The sequence below is a fragment of the Cetorhinus maximus genome, chromosome 8 (genome assembly GCF_964194155.1).
Source record: "Cetorhinus maximus chromosome 8, sCetMax3.hap1.1, whole genome shotgun sequence".
Taxonomy (NCBI): domain Eukaryota; kingdom Metazoa; phylum Chordata; class Chondrichthyes; order Lamniformes; family Cetorhinidae; genus Cetorhinus; species Cetorhinus maximus.
Window position 1 is genome coordinate 132,953,831 of NC_135886.1, and position 19,900 is coordinate 132,973,730.

At 43.2% G+C, this 19,900-nt stretch overlaps 1 protein-coding gene across 1 annotated transcript in view; it reads left to right on the top strand.

The window, feature by feature from the left end:
- Nucleotides 1-1,980: 1,980 nt before the first annotated feature.
- npas2 (neuronal PAS domain protein 2) overlaps nucleotides 1,981-19,900 on the top strand; it is a 77,527-nt gene continuing 59,607 nt past the window's right edge. Inside the window, exons 1-5 of the mRNA XM_078546177.1 lie at nucleotides 1,981-2,012; nucleotides 4,415-4,563; nucleotides 6,119-6,210; nucleotides 12,312-12,401; nucleotides 18,709-18,829. Coding sequence (XP_078402303.1) covers nucleotides 1,981-2,012; nucleotides 4,415-4,563; nucleotides 6,119-6,210; nucleotides 12,312-12,401; nucleotides 18,709-18,829 — 484 coding nt within the window. The remainder of the gene's footprint in view (nucleotides 2,013-4,414; nucleotides 4,564-6,118; nucleotides 6,211-12,311; nucleotides 12,402-18,708; nucleotides 18,830-19,900) is intronic.

Consider the following 19,900-nt stretch of genomic DNA (forward strand, 5'->3'; position numbering starts at 1 on the left):
CCTCTGCGCTGGTGGTAGGTGTGGCTAAGCGCTGTGATGGGTCTTCCAGGCTGCTTATTTCCAACTCTTCAATGGAGGAGGTGTCCTCTCCGCTGGAGGTGCCGACCTGGATGGAGCTGAGGGAATGGCTGTCTGAGGGTGTCGGTCACCTGGGAGAGCTCCCTGTGAACCAAAGTAGAGATAATTAGTGCATGGCAACAGAATCAGAGAGGGGTGATGTGGTGCAGGATCCTCACGTGGGTGCTCGTCACCGACCTCACCATTGCCAGAGGCATGGTCCACGTCCCCACATCCTCACCAGTCAGCGCGGTGTCACGTTCCTCAAAGTGAGTGAGGAGTCTAATGTGGGCCACTCCACTCGGAGCCTGGGACTTCTCCCTACTGTTGTCAGCCAGCTTCTTCTGCATGAAAATAGATGGAGAGAGTGTGAGCAGGGCACATGGCACTGCGTGAAATGTTTTGGTGGTAAGCAGAACCATGGATGGGATGAGGAAGTGAATTCCAGAGGATATGAGCCTGATGGAGATGTGAGGGTGTGTGTGAGAGATAGTGGTGTTGTCCTTTGAGGTGTGAGATCCCTCTGATGTGTGATGGGTTTGTGAATGTGTGAGTTGAGAGTGATGAGAAGAGTGACTTACCCTGGCGGAATGGATGAGACCATTCATCCTCTTCCTGCACTGGATGGCTGACCTGTTTTGAGGGCATTGACACTGCCATGGCCTCCCATGCTGGATTGGTTGCTGGATTTCGCCAAGAGCGGGGGTAGAGGACATTGCAGCGGGTCTCCACTGCATCCAGTAAGCATTCGAGGGAGGGGTCGCTAAAGCTGGGGAAGCGCGTTGCCTCCCTTTGGCAGCCATCGGTTCCTGGCAGCTTGCTATCCCTTGAAGGGTGCTAGTTTTCTGCAGGGACGCCCTTTAAATATGATGTCCAGTTTACTGAAGGCCTGAGGTGATGGCCAGGCAGGCAAATCAGAGGCTGCCCCACCAGCGACCCGGCATGTTTCCCGGGAACGTGTAATTAATGAGGTGGGAATGGATGGATATGGCTTGAAAAGCCGCCATTGCGACCACCAGGTAAAACGTCCTTTCTCCCACCCATTACCGCGCTTGGTGCCAATCTGGGTCGATTCCGCCCTCTGTTTCTCCCGATGCAATCTGTTTGAATTCATCCAGATTGCTATTCTGCTCCATTTCCTTGATTTTCCACTTAAGTCTTATCTGAAGTCTTTTATGATCACTTTTTGACACAACAAACAGAAAGAAAAATAGAATGAGTACATGAATAAAATAACTTTGTGAAATCATTATTCATTTATCAGTTATGTGGCTGTGTATTGTTTGACTCCATGAATGTTTCATCATTATAGGCTTCCATTTTCTTTTTATTCATTTCTAGCACCGAGTAACATTGCTAATTGAAAAAAATAAACTAACATTTTTCTAGTTCATCCTCACCTGTAATTAAAATCATCGTGTCCTTTATCCCCTCATTGACAGTTCCAATTTAAATCCTTGCTACCAAGCCCTGGGTGCCACTGCAGGTCATTATGGGTGAGGGGATGGTGGTATAATGGTAAATATCACTGGATGACTAACCTTAACCAGTCTAATACTCTGGGGATATGAGTTCAAATCTCCATCATGGCAGCTGGTGGAATTCAGATCCAATTAATATAAAAAATAAATACCTGGAATTGTAGGCAAGTTTCAGTAATAGCAACCATCTGGCCTACATGTGACTCCAAACCCGTAGCATTGTGATTGACTCTTAACTGCTCTCAAAGGGTGATGTGGGATGGGCAACAAAATGCTGGCCTTACCAGTGATGCCCACATCCTATGGATGAGTTAAAAGCACCAATGGCCGGGTCAGTTAGATGCTCAATACTATGCTCAGTTTATTGACTGTCAGGTCTTACTTTTATTTAGTTTTGTTTCTGTTCACATTTTACAGGGACAACGGCTGTGGAGGTGAGCTGATGGACGACAATGAGAAAGACAGGGCAAAGAGGTGAGAGGCTTGAAAATGTTATTTGACTAGCCAATGCCCATTTGGCTACTTCTGTAAAAGCTACACCATCAACGTAGACCATTAAACGTCATCTGTCGAGTTTAAGTTGTAATTTGCACACACCAAATAGGTCATATTGGACAAAGGAAGTGTGCAACTGAGCCATGTTGACTAGAATATCATAGGTTTGATCCTCAGTCTCTGCTGAGTTTGTTAATTATTTTTTTGGTAAGGAAATTTCTATAAGGATGCAAGGTTCCAAAAATCCATCAGACCTGCAAATGTTCAGATCTTGGATACTTTGTGAGGATTCCTTGTGAAAAATATATTGGCTTATTACCTGTTATTGGTAGAAAACCTAATTAAGGATACAACCAACTATTTTCGACCAAAAGGCAATTGTTTCAATCAGGAACAAAACTTTATGCAAACCCCCACTAAATCAAGACTAGAGTATTATGCAGAATGTGCCTCCTTATGTTTTGATCTGGCAGCAAGGGATCGTCCAGATAAGTTAATCCACATTTCAAAGACTAAGCCTAAATCTTCCTTATGGGGCCTGAGGGAAAATTCTGGCTCCTCTGGCAAGGAAAACTGAAGATAAAAGCTTACCTTTTGGAATCTCTCGACATGTTGAATGCCTACTGACCGATGTTAACCTAGCAGGAAAGACATAGAGGCTTGTCCACTCAGGCCTGACAGAAATTTTCAGTCAAGACCCGATGACATCATTGGACCTTCATTGCCAGATTTAACGAAAGGTCCAGGTGCCTTTGCCACCTGCTCAGAAGGGCAAGTTAAAATCAGAAGCATGTGAGAAATCGCCAGGTAAATTGCCCAGGGCATTTTAACTGCCCAGACTGATTCTTGTTGGGGAGATGAAGTTAATATCTCCATTATAATAAAAGCAAAAAACTGCGGATGCTGGAAATCCAAAACAAAAATAAAAATACCTGGAAAAACTCAGCAGGTCTGACAGCATCTGCGGAGAGGAACACAGTTAACGTTTTGAGTCCGTATGACTCTTCAACAGAACTAAGGAATAATAGAAAAGAGGTGAAATATAAGCTGGTTTAAGGTGGGGTGGGACAAGTAGGGCTGGATAGAGGGCCAGTGATAGGTGGAGATAGCCAAAAGAAGTCATAGACAAAAGGACCTTCAACACCTCTTTGTCCTTTTGTCTATGACATCTTTTGGCTATCTCCACCTATCACTGGCCCTCTATCCAGCTCTACTTGTCCCCCCCCCCCACCCCACCTTAAACCAGCTTATATTTCACCTCTTTTCTATTTTTCCTTAGTTCTGTTGAAGAGTCATACGGACTCGAAACATTAACTGTGTTCCTCTCCGCAGATGCTGTCAGACCTGCTGAGTTTTTCCAGGTATTTTTATTTTTGTTTAATATCTCCATTGTTATCCTCCATTGTTGTTTTCTGTGACTGGAGATCGTTGTTGTTCCCTTCAGTCAAAGAACAAAGGGCACATTTCAGAAAAAGACCTAAATGGTGCAGTGGAAGACAAGGATTTCCAGCAATTTTACAGGGGGATGTTATGGCCATTAATGTGGGGTGCAGCTGAGAACTGACATGTGTTGAAACACTGCAATTAATGCAAGCATGCCCCCGAGTTCCTATTGCTTGTTACTTTAACTCTCCACACTGCTCCCACTCTGACCTTGCTGCCTATCTGGCCTGCTACAGTGTTCCAATGAACCGAATGTAAGCTCGAGGAACATCAGCTCATCTTTCGATTCGGCACATTACAACCCTCGGGACTCAACATTGAGTTCAACAATTTTAGATCATAACCTCTACCTGCATCTTGTTCTATGGGTTTATGTTTTTTGCTGGCTTGGTCCTGACTTGTTTCTTTCTTTATTCCTTCATATTCCATTCAGATGGTTGCTATGTGGCCATTCATGCCTCATCTGGACATAACTTGAGTTTCTTATACATCCATTACCACTATCTTTGGCTTTTCTATCATGACACCTTTTGTCATGTAATCTTGCTTAACCTATACTCTATCACAGTGCTTGACTTTTGTTCTTCTGACCCTCTCCCTCCTTCCGCTGGCTCAAAACCTATTACATTTCTTCTTCCTACATAAGTGCAAGGTCATTGACCTGAAACGTTAACTCTGTTTCTCTCCACAGATGCCGCCTGACCTTCTGAGTGTTTCCGGCATTTTCAGTTTTTATTTCATAATTAATGCCCAGTCTTGATGTAATCCTTTTCCTCTTTGCAAGACTATTTTTTTTTACCAAAAACTTTGATGCATTGTAATTGGTGATATTTCCACATATCCAGCACACCTATCATACACACACCTTGTATGCTTGTGTCCTAACTGGGATTTATAAATGTTACCTAATGGCCTACAAGGTTTCCTTCTCTTAAAAGGGCTTCACGCAACAAATCTGAGAAGAAACGAAGGGACCAGTTCAACGTACTCATCAAAGAACTTAGTACCATGCTGCAGGGCTCCACACACAAGATGGACAAGTCTACTGTGCTGCAGAGGACAATTGATTTCTTACAGAAACAAAAAGGTAAGAACATAGATAGTTCAACGAGGGTTTATAGCAAGGCAGCACTTGGTATAGTTTGAGACTAGAGGTATCCTTCGCTCGATTTCCAGCCATTGTCAACCAAGAACCAATGGTCAGACCCCAAGGACACCTTGACTGGCTCTTTGCGAGCTAGCCTGGTCCGATGCGTATTGAATTCTTAAGAGGTTTCACAATAGACTGGAGAATAAAAAGGTTTTAGCAACTCAACTTTTACAGGGTCAAGGTTCTATCACCTTAGTATGAACCAGCTATCTGAAATTGCGGAGAGTTTAAAACATTCGATAACAAAACTTAGTAATTATCTTTTCCCTTTCTCAAGATCGACAGCATCTTCTGAACCTCACACGCTAGCCTTGAACTACATCAACACGACAACTTGCTTTGTTCCAAAATGTAACCTGGGCACCAAATCTTGTTATCCACAAACCAAGTTGATGAATATATTTAAAACTGAGATCAGTGGATTTCGGAGCATTGACTGAGAGAAAGGAGGAGTTTGCAGAATCACAGAATCAGAATCACGGAATTTTAACAGCACAGAAGGGGGCCATTCAGCCCATCTGTCTGCATTGGCTCTCCAAGTGTGCTTTAAGACCCATTGCCATTGCCCTGCTTTTTCCCCATACTCCTGCACATTGTTTCTATTCAGATAATCACCTAATGCCCTCTTGAATGCCTCGATTGAACCTGCCTCCACCACACTTCCAGGCAGTGCATTCCAAACCCAAATCACTCATTTGTGTGAAAAAGTTTTTTCTCACCTCACCTATGCTTCTTTTGCAAATCACTTTAAATCTGTGCCCCCTCGTTCTTGATCCTTTTACAAGCGGTGACAGCTTCTCACTATCTACTCTGTCCAGCCCCCTCATGATGTTGAACATCTCTATCAAATCTCCTCTCCTCTTAGCCTTCTTCTCTCCAAGGAGAACAGTCCCGACCTCTCCAACCTATCCTCATAGCTGTAGTTTCTCATCCCTGGAACCATTCTTGTAAACCTCTTCAGCACTCTCTCCAATGTGTTCACATCCTTCCGATAGTGTGGCGCCCAGAGCTGTACACAATACTCCAGAGATGATGTAGAAGATCTTATTGAATGGCAGAGCAGGCTCAAGGAGCCATATTCTACTATTCATATTTGTTATATTCTGACCTAAAATGGTGGCAATTCCGATCCAGGCTGTTTCACCTAACCAGTCTGTGTTCATATTTATTCTCTGCACAAGCAATATTCCTTATCCTGTGTGTCTGTCCCATTTCTCATATCCCTTTATTTTCAATATTCTGCAGACATCTATCTAACTTATTCTTAAAAGCTGTGTTTATCCCATTCAGTAATAAGCTAGGGCCACTAGCCATCAGCCATATCTTCTAGCTAGACAGCTTCACAGTGAGCTGAAATACTGGAGATTAGTCTAGTTTGGTAATTAACGGGGATGGTTATATGGGTTAACTGTCAAAATGCTGTTGCGATCAGTTCTCAGATCTGTTTTGCTCAATTGATGGACTGTTTTTTCAAACATATTTTCCCTTTCAGAACTGTCAGCCCAGACGGAAGCTTGTGAAATCAGGCAGGATTGGAAGCCTTCTTTTCTTAGTAATGAAGAGTTCACACAGTTGATGTTGGAAGTAAGTAAAATCTCTTCAGTACATTCAGCAGCCTCCATGGTAGAGACCAAATACTTCACAGAGACAGAGATTGGAAAGCAGCACTGATATCAAGGGTGGATCGAGAAAGTTTTTTTATTCATTCACAGAATATGGGCGTCGCTGGCAAGATCAGCACTTATTACCCATCCTTAATTGCCCTGGAGAAGGTGGTGGTGAGCTGCCTTCCTGATCACAACTGAGGCCATTTCAGAGAGCAGTTAAGAACCAACCACACTGCTGGGTAAGGACAGCAAATTTCTTTCCTAAAGAGTGCAAGTGAATCAGATGGGTTTTTACAACAACCCAAAAGCCTCATGAACACCTTTACTTACAATTTAATTCCAGATTTTATTCAGTTAATTGAATTCAATGTTGCTGCATTGGGATTTGAACTCAGGTTGCTGGATTATTAGCTCAGCGTGCTCTGGGTTACTAGCCCAGTAACGTGACCACTATGCTACTACGAGCATGACAATTGGAGCATAACTTTGATCTGAGCAGGGAGCAAAGTGGCAGAATTTATGGTCTTCCAGCAGGTTCCCTGTTTACCTGAGTAAATCCTCCTTAGTAAAAAGTAGCAGTCACCTTTGACAGCGGTGTGGGAGTGCTCTCACCACACGGACTGCAGGCGTTCAAGAAGAAAGTCCAAAACCACAAGGGCAATCAGGGGTGAACAATAAAGGCCGGCCTTGGCAACTATGCACACATCCTGAGAATGTATTTGTAATAAATTCAACTGTTTGCATAGAGTACACACAATAAAATGACACTTTGGTATTTAAATGATTTGCATTAATAAGTAAGAAGTAGGTTACTGTAACTCAATGGGAGGTATTTTCCGGCCCCGACACCAGTGGACATCGTCGCAGGTGGGACAGGGAAACTTGGAGACCCATTAAAAGTCAACAGCTCTCCAAATTTTCCTGTCCCACCCATGATGATTCCCGCCAGTGTTGGGGCCGGAAAACCCGGCCCAAAGAACCTATGGTGAATGTTTCCACTGAGGTTTCATCGTGTTTTATTTCATTCTCACCACATTTCAAAATGTTCTCCATCAGTAAATTGCTTTCTAAATGCAGTCACGCTCATTAAAGTTGAGAAGAATGTTCAGGTTTAGGCTCTGCAAGTTAAGCATGGGGAATTCAGTTAGTCAAGTTTTGTTGTTGTGTAGATTTGTTAAATGTTGAGCATCAGTCCCAGAAGGTTGGACGTTTTCCCTTGTGTGTAAACCTAAGGCAGTTCAGGTCACATAAAAGTACTAGATGTAAACTACTTACATCTAACTTACAACCAAACTAGTTTTAGACCTGGAAGCATAAAGTAGGAATAACTCCAGAATAACTAAGAGAACGTGACGCAGTTTTCCTTCGAACCATTAGTTTAAAACAACTGCACCTTGCTACCTCCAGAATTCCACCATTGGCACACACAAAATAAATATAACTTAATCAGTAATTTTCGTAACTCGAGTATTGCTGAAAAAAGAGACATGTCGAACTTTTTCATCTTGCGCCCATCAGGACACTTGGCAAAAACACCAATACAATTTAAACTGTATGAGAAGAAGTACAAAAACAAAGCAAAAACAGAATTACCTGGAAAAACTCAGCAAGTCTGGCAGCATCGGCGGAGAAGAAATCAGTCAACGTTTCGAGCCTCCATGGCCCTTCGGCAGAACTGCCAAAGAACTGCAGTTCTGCCGAAGGGCCATGGAGGCTCGAAACGTTGACTGATTTCTTCTCCGCCGATGCTGCCAGACTTGCTGAGTTTTTCCAGGTAATTCTGTTTTTGCTTTGTTTTTGGATTTCCAGCATCCGCAGTAGCTTTTAGCTTTTTGTTTTTATCTCTGAGAAGAAGTACAGATTGGTTGGCAAGTTGACTCTAATTGGTAGAGCTGTTGTCATGGAGAATGTACTAATTGATAGTGACTGACAACTAACTGCCAATAATTTTTTGGAATTAAAACCAAGCAGTTTGACCCTGATTGATCAAGGCATTACCCTGAGGAATGTGCCAGCAAATGGCTAAACTTATTTTGTTACCTGAAACAGGTACAGTGTGTGTACCTGTTCTTTCTACCTGCAAAGAACAGGGCCCTGTGTATTAATATCTATAGCTTCCAGTACATGCAAGTGTGCCACACTGCGAGCCTAACTGACAATTTTAAATTAGTTGTCAGCGTAATTCTTAGCACACTGAGGTTTATAGAGCAAATGTTGTCCAATCGTGGAATTGCATCTAATGTTGGACATTGTGTTTTGCAAACACGGGATGGTTGGGTACAGTCTGTACCTTTCCCATTGCGAACAGTGGCTGGGACATGATGTTTGATTTGATCCACCAGTCTTTGGGACATTTGGCCTATATACCTAGCATCACACTGGCACTGAAATTTATATACCACGTTACTCATTTGTGTGATAGGCATTGATTTTTGGCTTGACGGCAGCATCCTGTTAGTAGTGAATACCACTCCTGTTGCTACTGCATAGTAGCAGCGTGAAACAGCTAGCTTCACCTGTTGCTCAAAGTTTTGAGATACCTTGCCCTTCCAACAATCTGAGGTAGACTGGGCACTTTTCAGGGCCGAAAATGACGGCCTTAGGCCTGCTCATAAGTTTGCGCGACATACAGTGCGAACTAACCTGATCAGGGTAGCCATTATCCTGCAGGATGCCTTTGATACGTCCTATTTCAGCATCAAGCTTTAAGCAAATGGCTCAAGCCCTATTTACAAGGTTGCCGATAAGACGAATCTTATAGCGTGTGGAACTGTAAGACTACCAGTTTTGAGCAAGGTTTCCACATACACGGCGAAGGATTCCTTCACATTTACAAAGGCCATACAGGACTTGCATATGGATAGCAATGGTGTGTCCATGTGCTCATCTGAGATTGCTAGCCTATTCCACTTAAGGAAGCCATTGGTACTTGTGCTGCAGCACAATATCATGGCAATGTAGACCCGCCACCATTGCGTGAATCAGTATTCATTGAACTTATGAACTGAGCAACTGGCGCAGTTTATTTCAGTTTTAATGACACCATGGGCAGAATTTTTGGCTGATCAGGCGGGCATGCACCCGACCCAAGCGAGCGTAAAATGACACACGATGATGTCGGGCGAGCGTCCCAATGTCATTGTGCACTCGCACGATATTTCGGTCGGCAGGTGTGCACGGGAGTTGGCAGCGCGCCCACCCAATTAAGCGGCCTATTACGGTCTTTAATCAACGAATTTCGCTGCCCAACCAACCACTCAGTTGGCGGGTGGGCGAAAAGGCCAAGCGGCCTTGCATTTTTGGCGAAACTTCATCCACGGGCAGGATGAGTTATCACCCATTGATTTTAAAAAGTAAAAACTTTTTGCATTCATATTTTACATGTCACTTGAGAGGACACGTTTTCATTATTTTAAAATTCTTTATTTTCATTGATAAAAATCTTCAGCTCCCTGAGGCAGCTCTGTGCCCCCACCCAGGCAGCGCTGAGCGCTGCAGCACGCATTTCGCCGTTAATTGGCCAGCCAGCGTGAAATTGCGGTTGGGGCCCAATCACGAGCAGCGGTCTGTTCCACAGCCGTCCCGCTCACCCCCGCCAAGCCCGCCTGACCACCGGAAAACCCTGACCCATGTATGCTCAAACAGATGGTGTTGCCATGGAATCCACTCTAGAACCAGGTCTCGCAAACATGTTTGTTGAGTTGCATGAGAAATGTGTCTTCGATGGAATGACATCTAACCTTCTACCCCTCGCATATTTCCGATATGTGGATGATATATTCGCTATATTTAAATCCACTGCTGCATGTAATAGTTTCCTTGCATGTCTTATTGGGCTCCATCTTGTGCTCAAATTCACCTTTGAAATGGAGCAGTCAAATGAACTCCCCTTCCTTGATGTACTAGTTGAGAAATCTGCCAGGGGTTTTTTTTTATCTCGGACTACCAGAAGCCTAACTTCACTGGTCAATATACTCATTGGGATTCACACAGTTCCACTTGCTATAAGATTGGTCTTAATGCAACCTTATAAATAGGGCCTGAGCCATTTTCTCACCATGCAAGCTTGATGCTGAGATAGGGCACATCAAGGGCATCCTGCAGGATAATAGTTACCTGATCAGATCATTTCACGCAGTACATGAACGGAACTAAGGCCGTCACTTTCAGCACTGAAAGGTGCCCAGTCTACCTCAGATTACCTGGAAGGGCACAGTATCTCAAAAATTCGAGCAACAGGTGAAGCTAGCTGTTTCACGCTGCTACTATGCAGTAGCAACATGTGTGGTATTCGCCACTAACAGGAAGCTGCCATCAGGCCAAAAAGGCTTTCTGCCAATCACACAAATGAGTAATGTGGTATATGAGTTTCAGTGTGATCCTAGGTATGTAGGCCGTATGTCCCAAAGACTGGTGGATCATATCAAACACTACGTCCCTTCCGCTGTTCACAATGGGCAAGGTACAGACCATACACAACCAGCCCGTGTTTGCAAAACTCAGAACACTGAGTCCAACTTTAGATCTGATTTCGCAATTGAGCAACATTTGCTAAATAATCCTCAGTTCTAAGAATTACGCTGCAACTAATTTAAGATTGTCAGTTGGGCTCATAGTGTGGCACATTTGTGTGTACTGGAAGCTACATATATTAATACACAGGGCTTTGTTCTTTACAGATAGAAAGAACATGTAACACATTGCAACTGTTTCAGCTAAACAAAATAAGTGACAGCCATTCACTGACTTATTCCTCAGGGCAATGCCTCGACCAATCAGCGTCAAGCTGCCTGGTTGAAATTTTTAAAAATGCTTGGCAATTAACTGTTAATCATCATCATCATGGCAATGCTGCTACCAATCAGAGTCCACTTGCTAACCAGCCAACAATCTGTTTTCATACAGGATAAATTCTTGTTTTCCCCTTATATTGATATTCTTGCAAAGTGTCCTGAAGAGTGCAAGACGAAAACCTTCATCATGTCTCTTATTTCAGCAATTTTAGTAATGTTAATATGAGTTGGGATTGCAGAAACAAAACCCTTCAGTTGGATGTTGTTAAGTGTGATTAATTTTCTAGTAAATATGCCCAGATTCACAGATCAGTTACATTTTTCTTAACACTCTAAGTAGCTGCTCCTGCCACCGATATCTGCTCAGGTGTGGTGAGAACTGCTCACGTTGAGTTATATTTTTGCCAATGCACAGTTCTGTACTTATGCAAAGTGGTGCTCTGTGTATGTGCACCTGATCACCTGCGCATTTACACACATATATTTAAACATGAGCACATTTAAGTAAGTCCACATTTAAAAACGAGCGCATTAAAACATGGCACGGCTTTATCATGACATACCTGCTGACGCGTTGAAGAGCAGAACTAACACCCAGCAAATTGGTCATCTTGATAATTTAGTCCACAGTATTTTGAGGCGCTGTTGGTGGTTGACAAGGCCCTGGTTCATTACTGGAGTCTGTCAGGGAAGATCTCCAACTGGAGATTGAGCTATCTGGTTCCTGATAACCATGTGAACCAACGGCCTAACAGGTAGGTTATTCCTAGCTGAACAAACAGGGAACTTAGCAGTGTTCCATACTTTGTACTGTTTACATGGTTTTAACTGGTTCAACTATAGCAGCACCCTTGCATGCACTTTGGGCTCCCAAACCCTTGGCTCTGCCAACCTGTGAGTAAACTCACTGGACTTCAGTAAGCAGGACCTGTTGCTGTGGAATGAGAGAATGTGTGTTCCACGTGGGAAATTGAATTTCTGTATATATATATATAGATCTTTCAGTAGCTTGGTTTGGAGACATTTAAACATGATGATAAGCTTCTGTGCATACCACACACTCGACTGCCAAATATGAGTTATCACATCAGCGCAGAAACCAAAGTGTAACTGGCTATTTCTTTTTGTTGTAATGTTCATCCATTCAAATTTTGATGTCTGTAGCTCAGTGTTGTTACGGCTGCCTCACTCGCTAAGGGTTCTTTGTTCAAAAGCAGATAGGAATGTATTTCATTTAAGCAAAATATTGATGCCTATGTGTGTGTTTTTTTACATTTCCTTTTAGGCTTTAGATGGGTTTCTCATAGCACTTAGTGAGGACGGAAACATTATTTATATCTCCGACAGTGTTTCTTCATTGCTTGGGCATTTACCAGTAAGTATATTGCTGGGTTGTTTGATGAGCCTTTCTCCTTTTGCACTTCCAATTTTGAATAAACGAGAACCTACAGGGTCACATGAGGCAAATGGGAAAGCAGATTGATTTCGATCTGCTGATTTCTACTGTAAATGCGGCATTTTATTGCTTTATTCCGTAAACATGGATAGAAATGGCTGTAGTCAGGCCGAAGGTTATTCCCACAGTGAGAATTTTCCATTGTGCAGCTCAGACTGATTGTCTAAGCACCTCGCTCAAAGGTTTTGTAATTTTGACCTGTGGCCTCTCAATTGTTCCATTGAACATTTCTGTCCTGAGTTCTTACTATCCTTCTCAGCTTTGAAAAATACATGTGTATTTTTGGTTGTCCTGCTACACCTACTGGTATATCTGGAACTGCTTCAGACCTGAGCAAAGATCATAAAGTGCCTTGAAATTCTACTGACAGAATATCACCTATTTTATCAGCCACTAATTTAATATTAGTGAACCATTTTTAGTACAGGACTGAAATATATAAATACCTTCCATATCTCTTCTGCTAAATTATGGTAAGCTTTATAAAAAATTAATCGGGCAGAATTTTCCCCCATCGAGGGGGATGTTTAGGAGCAGGCCTGATCAGGGGCGCGCTGCCATTTTATGTGCTCTCTGTGCAGGCTGGGGTGGATTCCCTCAGCCGAGAGTGCGCTCTTTTGCGCATGCTCACGAAAGAGCGCATTCATCCCCCTGAGACTAAGCGCTGCCTCAGGGAGATCGGCTCCACGTTAAAAAAATGGTAAAAACAGAAATAAAAAAGTTCCCTGACATGTCCCCTCATGTGACACTGTCACATGAGTTGGGACATGTCCGTCACTTTCACTTTCATTAAAATTTTATAAACATACATGAAACCTCATCTCGCCCGTGGATGAGGTTTGATGCTTTTTCTAATGCCCGCCAGGGCTCCCGGCCTGCCCGCTAACCTTAAAGTTGGACGGGCAGGTCCACTAATTACATTAATTACTTCGTTAATGGCCTCAATAGGCCATTGACAGGTCGGCGGGTGCACAGCTAATTCTGAGCCCCCACCGACCTGAAAATTGAAATGAGGTGGGGTGATATCGGGAGTTCCACCCCACATCATCCTGCGTCATTTTACGCATCGGTGAGCGGGCCCTGCCCCGACCCCACCCAGCTCGCCGACCGGGAAATCCTGGCCTTCAAGTTGTAAATATATGACCATAGCCAAATGATCTTAAATAGTGTGGCAAATCACTGTTATATACACACTGGTTCAAACCTCAGTGTCGCCTCATTTCAGATGTAGCTACGTCAAATGAGATGGCACCTAATTTACAGGAGATCAAGCTAACATTTCTTATCACTACACATCCTAACACAAGATGCAATTCAGAATGAATGGGAGGCTGAGGTCTGTAAACATTCACTCCCTCCAACACCAATGCACTATGACAACAGTGTGTACCATCTATAAGGTGCACTATATTAACTCCTTCAACAGCACCTTCCAAAACCATGCACTCTACCACCTAGAAGGACAAAAGCAGCAGATGCATGGGAACACCACAACCTGCAAGTTCCCCTTCAAGCCACTCACTATCCTGACTTACAACTATATCACCGTTCTTTCACTGTTGCTGGATCTAGTTCCTGGAATTCCCTCCCCAATGGGTGTACCTACACCACAGGGATTGCAGCGGTTCAAGAAGGCAGCTGACCATCACCTTCTCAAGGGCATCTAGGGATGGGCAACAAATGCTGGTCCAGCCAACGACACCCGCATCCCATGGATGAATAAAAAAAAATCAATGAAAGGGCCTTTCACTATACATTGATGAGAAATGGCCAAGTTACTAACGTACCTAAAATTCTGACCAACTAGACGGAGTTAGTGATATCACTTGCCTATCATTCAGCTCTCTCACTCATGGCTGTACAACGAGATTAAAAATCAAAATTGTTGGTAATAAATGGGGCATGAGACAGCACCAAAGTGTTCAAATTGACTTCAGTCTCTCCAAATGCGTAATATATGAGTGGGTGGGTAGGTGGGCGGGTGCGGAGGTGGGGGGAAGGTACGGAATAAAAATTTAGCAGCCTTCTGCTGAAGATACAGATGGTGGATGAGCACACATCCTAGCTCTAAAGTTGACTAAGCTGAAGTTCACGACACTGACTGTACAGGCTCTCAGACAGTGAGAAGATATTCAAGCCGGACACTGAAGGGTCCCTGCCACTTGTCAAACAGCATCCTAGCACCCAGCCTGCCTTCAAGAAAACAGCGGGCCGACATAAGATGTCGGTCAGATTGTGAATAGAATACGCACAGCTCTTTAGTAACATAGAGTGACGGTTGATGAGAGGGGAATCCCTGGACTCTGAAGAAGGAGGCAGCTTAATGGAAATGAGCCAGAAGCATTCTGCATGCTGGCCAGCAATTGTATTCATTCATAAGTCAATAAAAGAATAATGAGACAGATAGTGGACTTTATCAGATTCACTGCTCCTCAGACCAGTACGTGGTTTACTTGAGTGGCCCCAATAAAAGTATGATGACCTGAACAACGACTTAAAACTTAATACATTTGCTAGGGTGTGGATTGTTAAATCTGACAACGAAATATATGTGCCCTGAAAACAGATAAGAGATAGCATGCAAAGAATCTACATTCACATATGAGCTAAAGTCAGGTTGCAAAAGTAGTGAAAACCAGGGAATTAATATTTACATTCTCGATGTTCACTCCCATTCATTAAATGAATTACCTTGAAGCATCTAGAAGGTTATGATGGTAAGGTTTAGATGAAATAAGGTGGGAGAAGGCTCATGTGGAGCATAAACCCCTCCATGGACTAGTTGGGCCGAAGGGCCTGTTTCTATGCTGTATTTTCTATGCAATTCGGCCAGGTTTATCTGCATTTCTTGTAACTTAGAACCAAAGTTTAAATAAGGAAGCGTGGAGCTAAAGTAAAATAATTAATCTCTTGTGGTCTGTATCCTCTCAAGGGATTTGCCCAATTCTGCCATCAGGAACTCTTGGTTCGGAATTTTCTAGACATCCCCCCGGCGGGGCCGGTGAGCCATTGAAGCCTCCAATCACATCGGCGGGACCCGTAGATCCTGCCGGCATGAGGCGCTGGGAAATTCCGGCCTTCATCCCTGTGAAATTCTCCCTGATCTCTATAGGTAGTCAAGTGCAAAGTCCTGGAGAGCTTTCTTTATTCAACTCTGACCTGTTGCAGAGCAGAGATGGTAAGGTGTTGTAAATCTGAGTTGATCATATTCTAATCTTCAGTTCCACTCTTAACCACAAACCCCAATCCACTCCTCCTCAAAGAAATTAAACATTGCAGCATTAGCTACATCAGTTTAGCAATTAACTCATTTCGTTATTAAAACTTCATTGAAATCACATAGTTCCATGGTTAGATACATTAGTTGAGGCCTGAGGCAGATCAGCCGTGATCCTATTGAATGGCGGGGCAAGCTTGAGGGGCCAAATGACCTACTCCTGCTCCTATTTCTTATGTTCTTATGACTCAGAGGCACTGGATATTGAACCTTGAATAAATTCCATGTTCACTCCCTAGTCTATGCTGAGTTAACTGATTGCTGACTGGGCATTGGTAGGAGTGCTACATCTCTGAACAAGCAAGGGGATAAATAATGCTGACATGACCTTGAATGCACTGTCTGAAGGAGCGGCGGAAGCAGATTCTATAGTAACTTTTGAAAGGGAATTGGATCTATATTTGAAAAGGAAATATTTGGAAGGCTACGGACTAATTAGATTAGTCTAATCGGATAGCTCCTTCAAAGAGCTAGCACAGGCAATGTGGGCCGAATGATCTCCTTCTGTGCCGTACGATTCCTGTTTGAAAGTGGATATTGGGTGAAATCTCGGAGTGGCTCAGCTGTGACAATTCCAAGTTCAAATAGCCTGCCAACACACAACAACAACTTGCATTTACATAGCACTTTTAGCACAGGAAAACGCCCCAAGGAGTCACCTTTTAAACTTTGGCATGTAGAATTTCCATTTACCAACGTGGCCCAATGTGAACGGGAGGACAATCAGGAACAAAATGATATCGTTAATCATGTAAGCTCCTACACTATGCTGCTACCTAGGAAGCTCTCATGTCCTAAACTGTTGCAACAAGTGGCTGTAAAAGCTACATTTATATAATAATCCCTCAGTATTGCATCAGCTAAATAATAATTCCCAGAAGGACCCACACGCAGTATGGTGTGTTGTTTCAGTTTCCCAAGATGTTTGTTAAGAGATGGTGAGGATTTTGCTTCCTTTTGAACATCCAATCAATATAACTGAGAAATGAGTAATAACAAGTGTTTCCAGTAACCTAATTAGATGCCAGTTATCTTGCCAAGTACAATAATTACTAAGATATTGAAATTTTCTTGAAACTTTCACAGTTTAATAGACATGAGGCAAATCTAAGATTTACTAGATTCAGGAACAGTTTTTCCCCTTTTAGTAGCAGAGTACAAGCTTGGAATTATGCCTTTAAACTAGTGAAGGAAAGTGACATTTTAGAAATTCAGTGTTGTGTACGTGTGGGCCTGTCTGTGTGTGTGTTGTGTGCCTGCGTGTGTCTCTACTTGTGTGCGTGTGTGTGTCTGTGTGAGTGTCTGTTGTATATGTGCACACAGTGTTATGTTACTTTTCTCAATCATAATAAACAGCCACAAAATTTTGGAGCTGTTTCATGATATGAGAACCATTCTCTCCCTCAATTTGCACAAAATCCCCATTAAGTGCAGGCGAAGGAGACAGTTCAGCCTATCTAGTTCACTTTTCACAGAAACCAATACTACCCCTTTCCCTCTTCCAATGGCCTCTTGGATAATTCAACCTTCTCCTAATTTAGTCAAATGACAATTTAGCTTGGGAACATGCTGTTAGAGCCAACTAAATCAATTTAGGTTGTCTGCAGGGACATCAAGAATTAAATGCCATCACGCCAAGTACAGACCTATATTAGGATCAGTGCACAAACTGGCAATTATCATAGCAGTCCTCAGGGTTAATCTTGGACAGACTCCATCAGTGTTAAACACCAAATCTCAAGAAAGATGATTGGCCTTGGAGGGAGTGCAGTATAGATTCACCAGAATGATATTGGAGCCTTAAGGGTATGAGGCTTGGATATGTAAGCTTGGCTTTTATTCCCTTGAGTTTGGAAGATTTAAGGGTGATCTAAGTGAGATGTTTAAAATCATAAAGGGATTCGAAGGGTAGATACAGAGAAACTATTTCTTCTAGAGGCGAAAACCACAGGGAGGACCCATCATTTTAAGATGAGTAATTGGCTACTTAGGAGTGAAATCAAGAAGCATTCTTTCAGTTAAAGTATGGTAGAGATCTGGAACTCTCCCTCAAAAGGCTGTGGATGCTGGGGGACAAGTGGAACTTTCAAGACTGAGATAGGCACATTTTTAAGGGTGGCAAGGGATATGAAGCAAAGGCGGGTAAATGAGAATGAGGTCCAGGTCAGCCCTGATATAACTGAACGGCTGTATAGGCTTGAGGGGCTATGAGGTCATACATGTTTATTTATATCTGTGCTAACAATTCATCCATTTGCATGCATTCAGATACCGAGCCTTTAACGCTGTCTTTATACCATTTTTGCACTCTCTGGCTTTATCTGCTGGTGCACTCTTAAGTTTGTACTCTGTCCCTCCCAGCCACACTCTGGTTATCATTACCCAAATCACTACCCTGCTCTAGTACCTCATTGCTTCCCTTTGATTTACTACATATCCTCTCACATGATCCCTTCACCACCCCACCACCCCCACTATTTAGTTTAAAGCCTTCTCTATCGCCCTAGTTATACGACTCGCCAGAAAACTGGTCCCAGCACCATTCGGGTGAAGAGCGTACCAATGGTACAGCTCCCACTATCCCCAGTTCTGGCGCCAGTGCCTCATGAATCGAAACCCAGGCTGATCGGCCTCCTCCTGTTCCTCTGTCCCACGTCGGGTTATGCAGCTCTAGTCACGGTTGCCTATTTTCTTGCTTGCAAGTAAAGAAAAATAGGATACATGTGTAGATAATTAATGAACGCCTCTGACTCATAACAGTATATGCAATGAGCTGAGCTGTTAGGAGGAAGTGTCTAGAACCGGAGAATTTATTCAGCAGCCTGCATGGGAAAATGCTGTGAGATTTTCCTCTAGTTAGACAAGGACAGGGGAATGGATAATTACTTAGACAAGAAAAAGAGACAACGGGATTCATTAAAAAGTTAACGCCTTTTTCTTTTGTACCAGTCAGATCTAGTGGACCAAAACATATTGAATTTCTTGCCGGAGCAGGAACATGCAGAAGTATACAAGCTGCTGTCGAACCAGATGCTAATGACAGACCCGGTTACACGTGATTATCTGAACAGTATGTACCTTGCTTCTATCTGACTTGTCGTGAAAACAAGTGTCACGCTGCTAATGCTGAGCGCAAGTTTCACTGAACACATCAGAAGGTGGATTCGAATTGCCATCCCGGTCCTGAGCTGCTGTTTGAAAAGGTGTCTCCTAAGGCTGCAGGAGGATGAGCAAGTTTGGTAAAGGAGAGTTGGTGCGCGAGACTTTGGAACCCCGCTTTAAACCCAAACCAAAGTTGCCCTCCGTAGGTGAGGCATGTCAGCTCTGAGCCATGTTATGAGAAGCCATGCATAAGGACAGTAAAAATTATCCCTTTCGCAGGGGAAGCAAAGTTAGCAGCTTCTCCTCGTGTGGGGATAGTAACTGAGGAGGGGCCATTGCTTTAGCCATGGAAGGGCCCAAGGTCAATAGGGCTAGGTTAAACTAGAAGATAAGGAATAAAGGAAGTGCAAGGTAGTTGAAAGAAAGAATGACTTGCTTTTATATAAGGTCTTTCAGAACCTCATGACATCTCAAACCATTTTACAGCCAATAAAATAATTTTCTTTTGAAGGATAGTCACTGCTGTTATGTAGGAAGCATGGCAGCCAACGTCCTCACATCTAGGCCCCACACACAGCAACATGATAGTGATCAGATAATCTGTTTTAGTGATGTTGTTTGAAAAAGAAATATTGGCTGGGACACTAGGGAGGACTCCTTTTCCCTTTGAAATAGTGCTATGGGATCTTTTACATCCATCTGAGAGGGAAAACAGGGACTCAATTTAATATCTCATCCAAAAGCCGGCACCTATTGCCTCAGTATATTGGCAATGAAAGTGTGCCTAGGTTTTATGGGCAAGTAAAGTTGAACCTATAACCTCTGACTCAAGAGGTGAGAGTGCTGCCCCTGAGCCAGAGCTGACATGTGTTAGACACCATAGCCTTTTTTCTACAAATCAGCAGTGTGTGTATTTTCACAGTGTCATTTTGCTGTCTTCATTGGGGCCAAGATTCAGCTCTGACTATATTGCAATGGTAAGAGTATAATTAATACAGGTTAGTGATGAAGTGCGCACGTTGTCATCGGACGTCAGTGA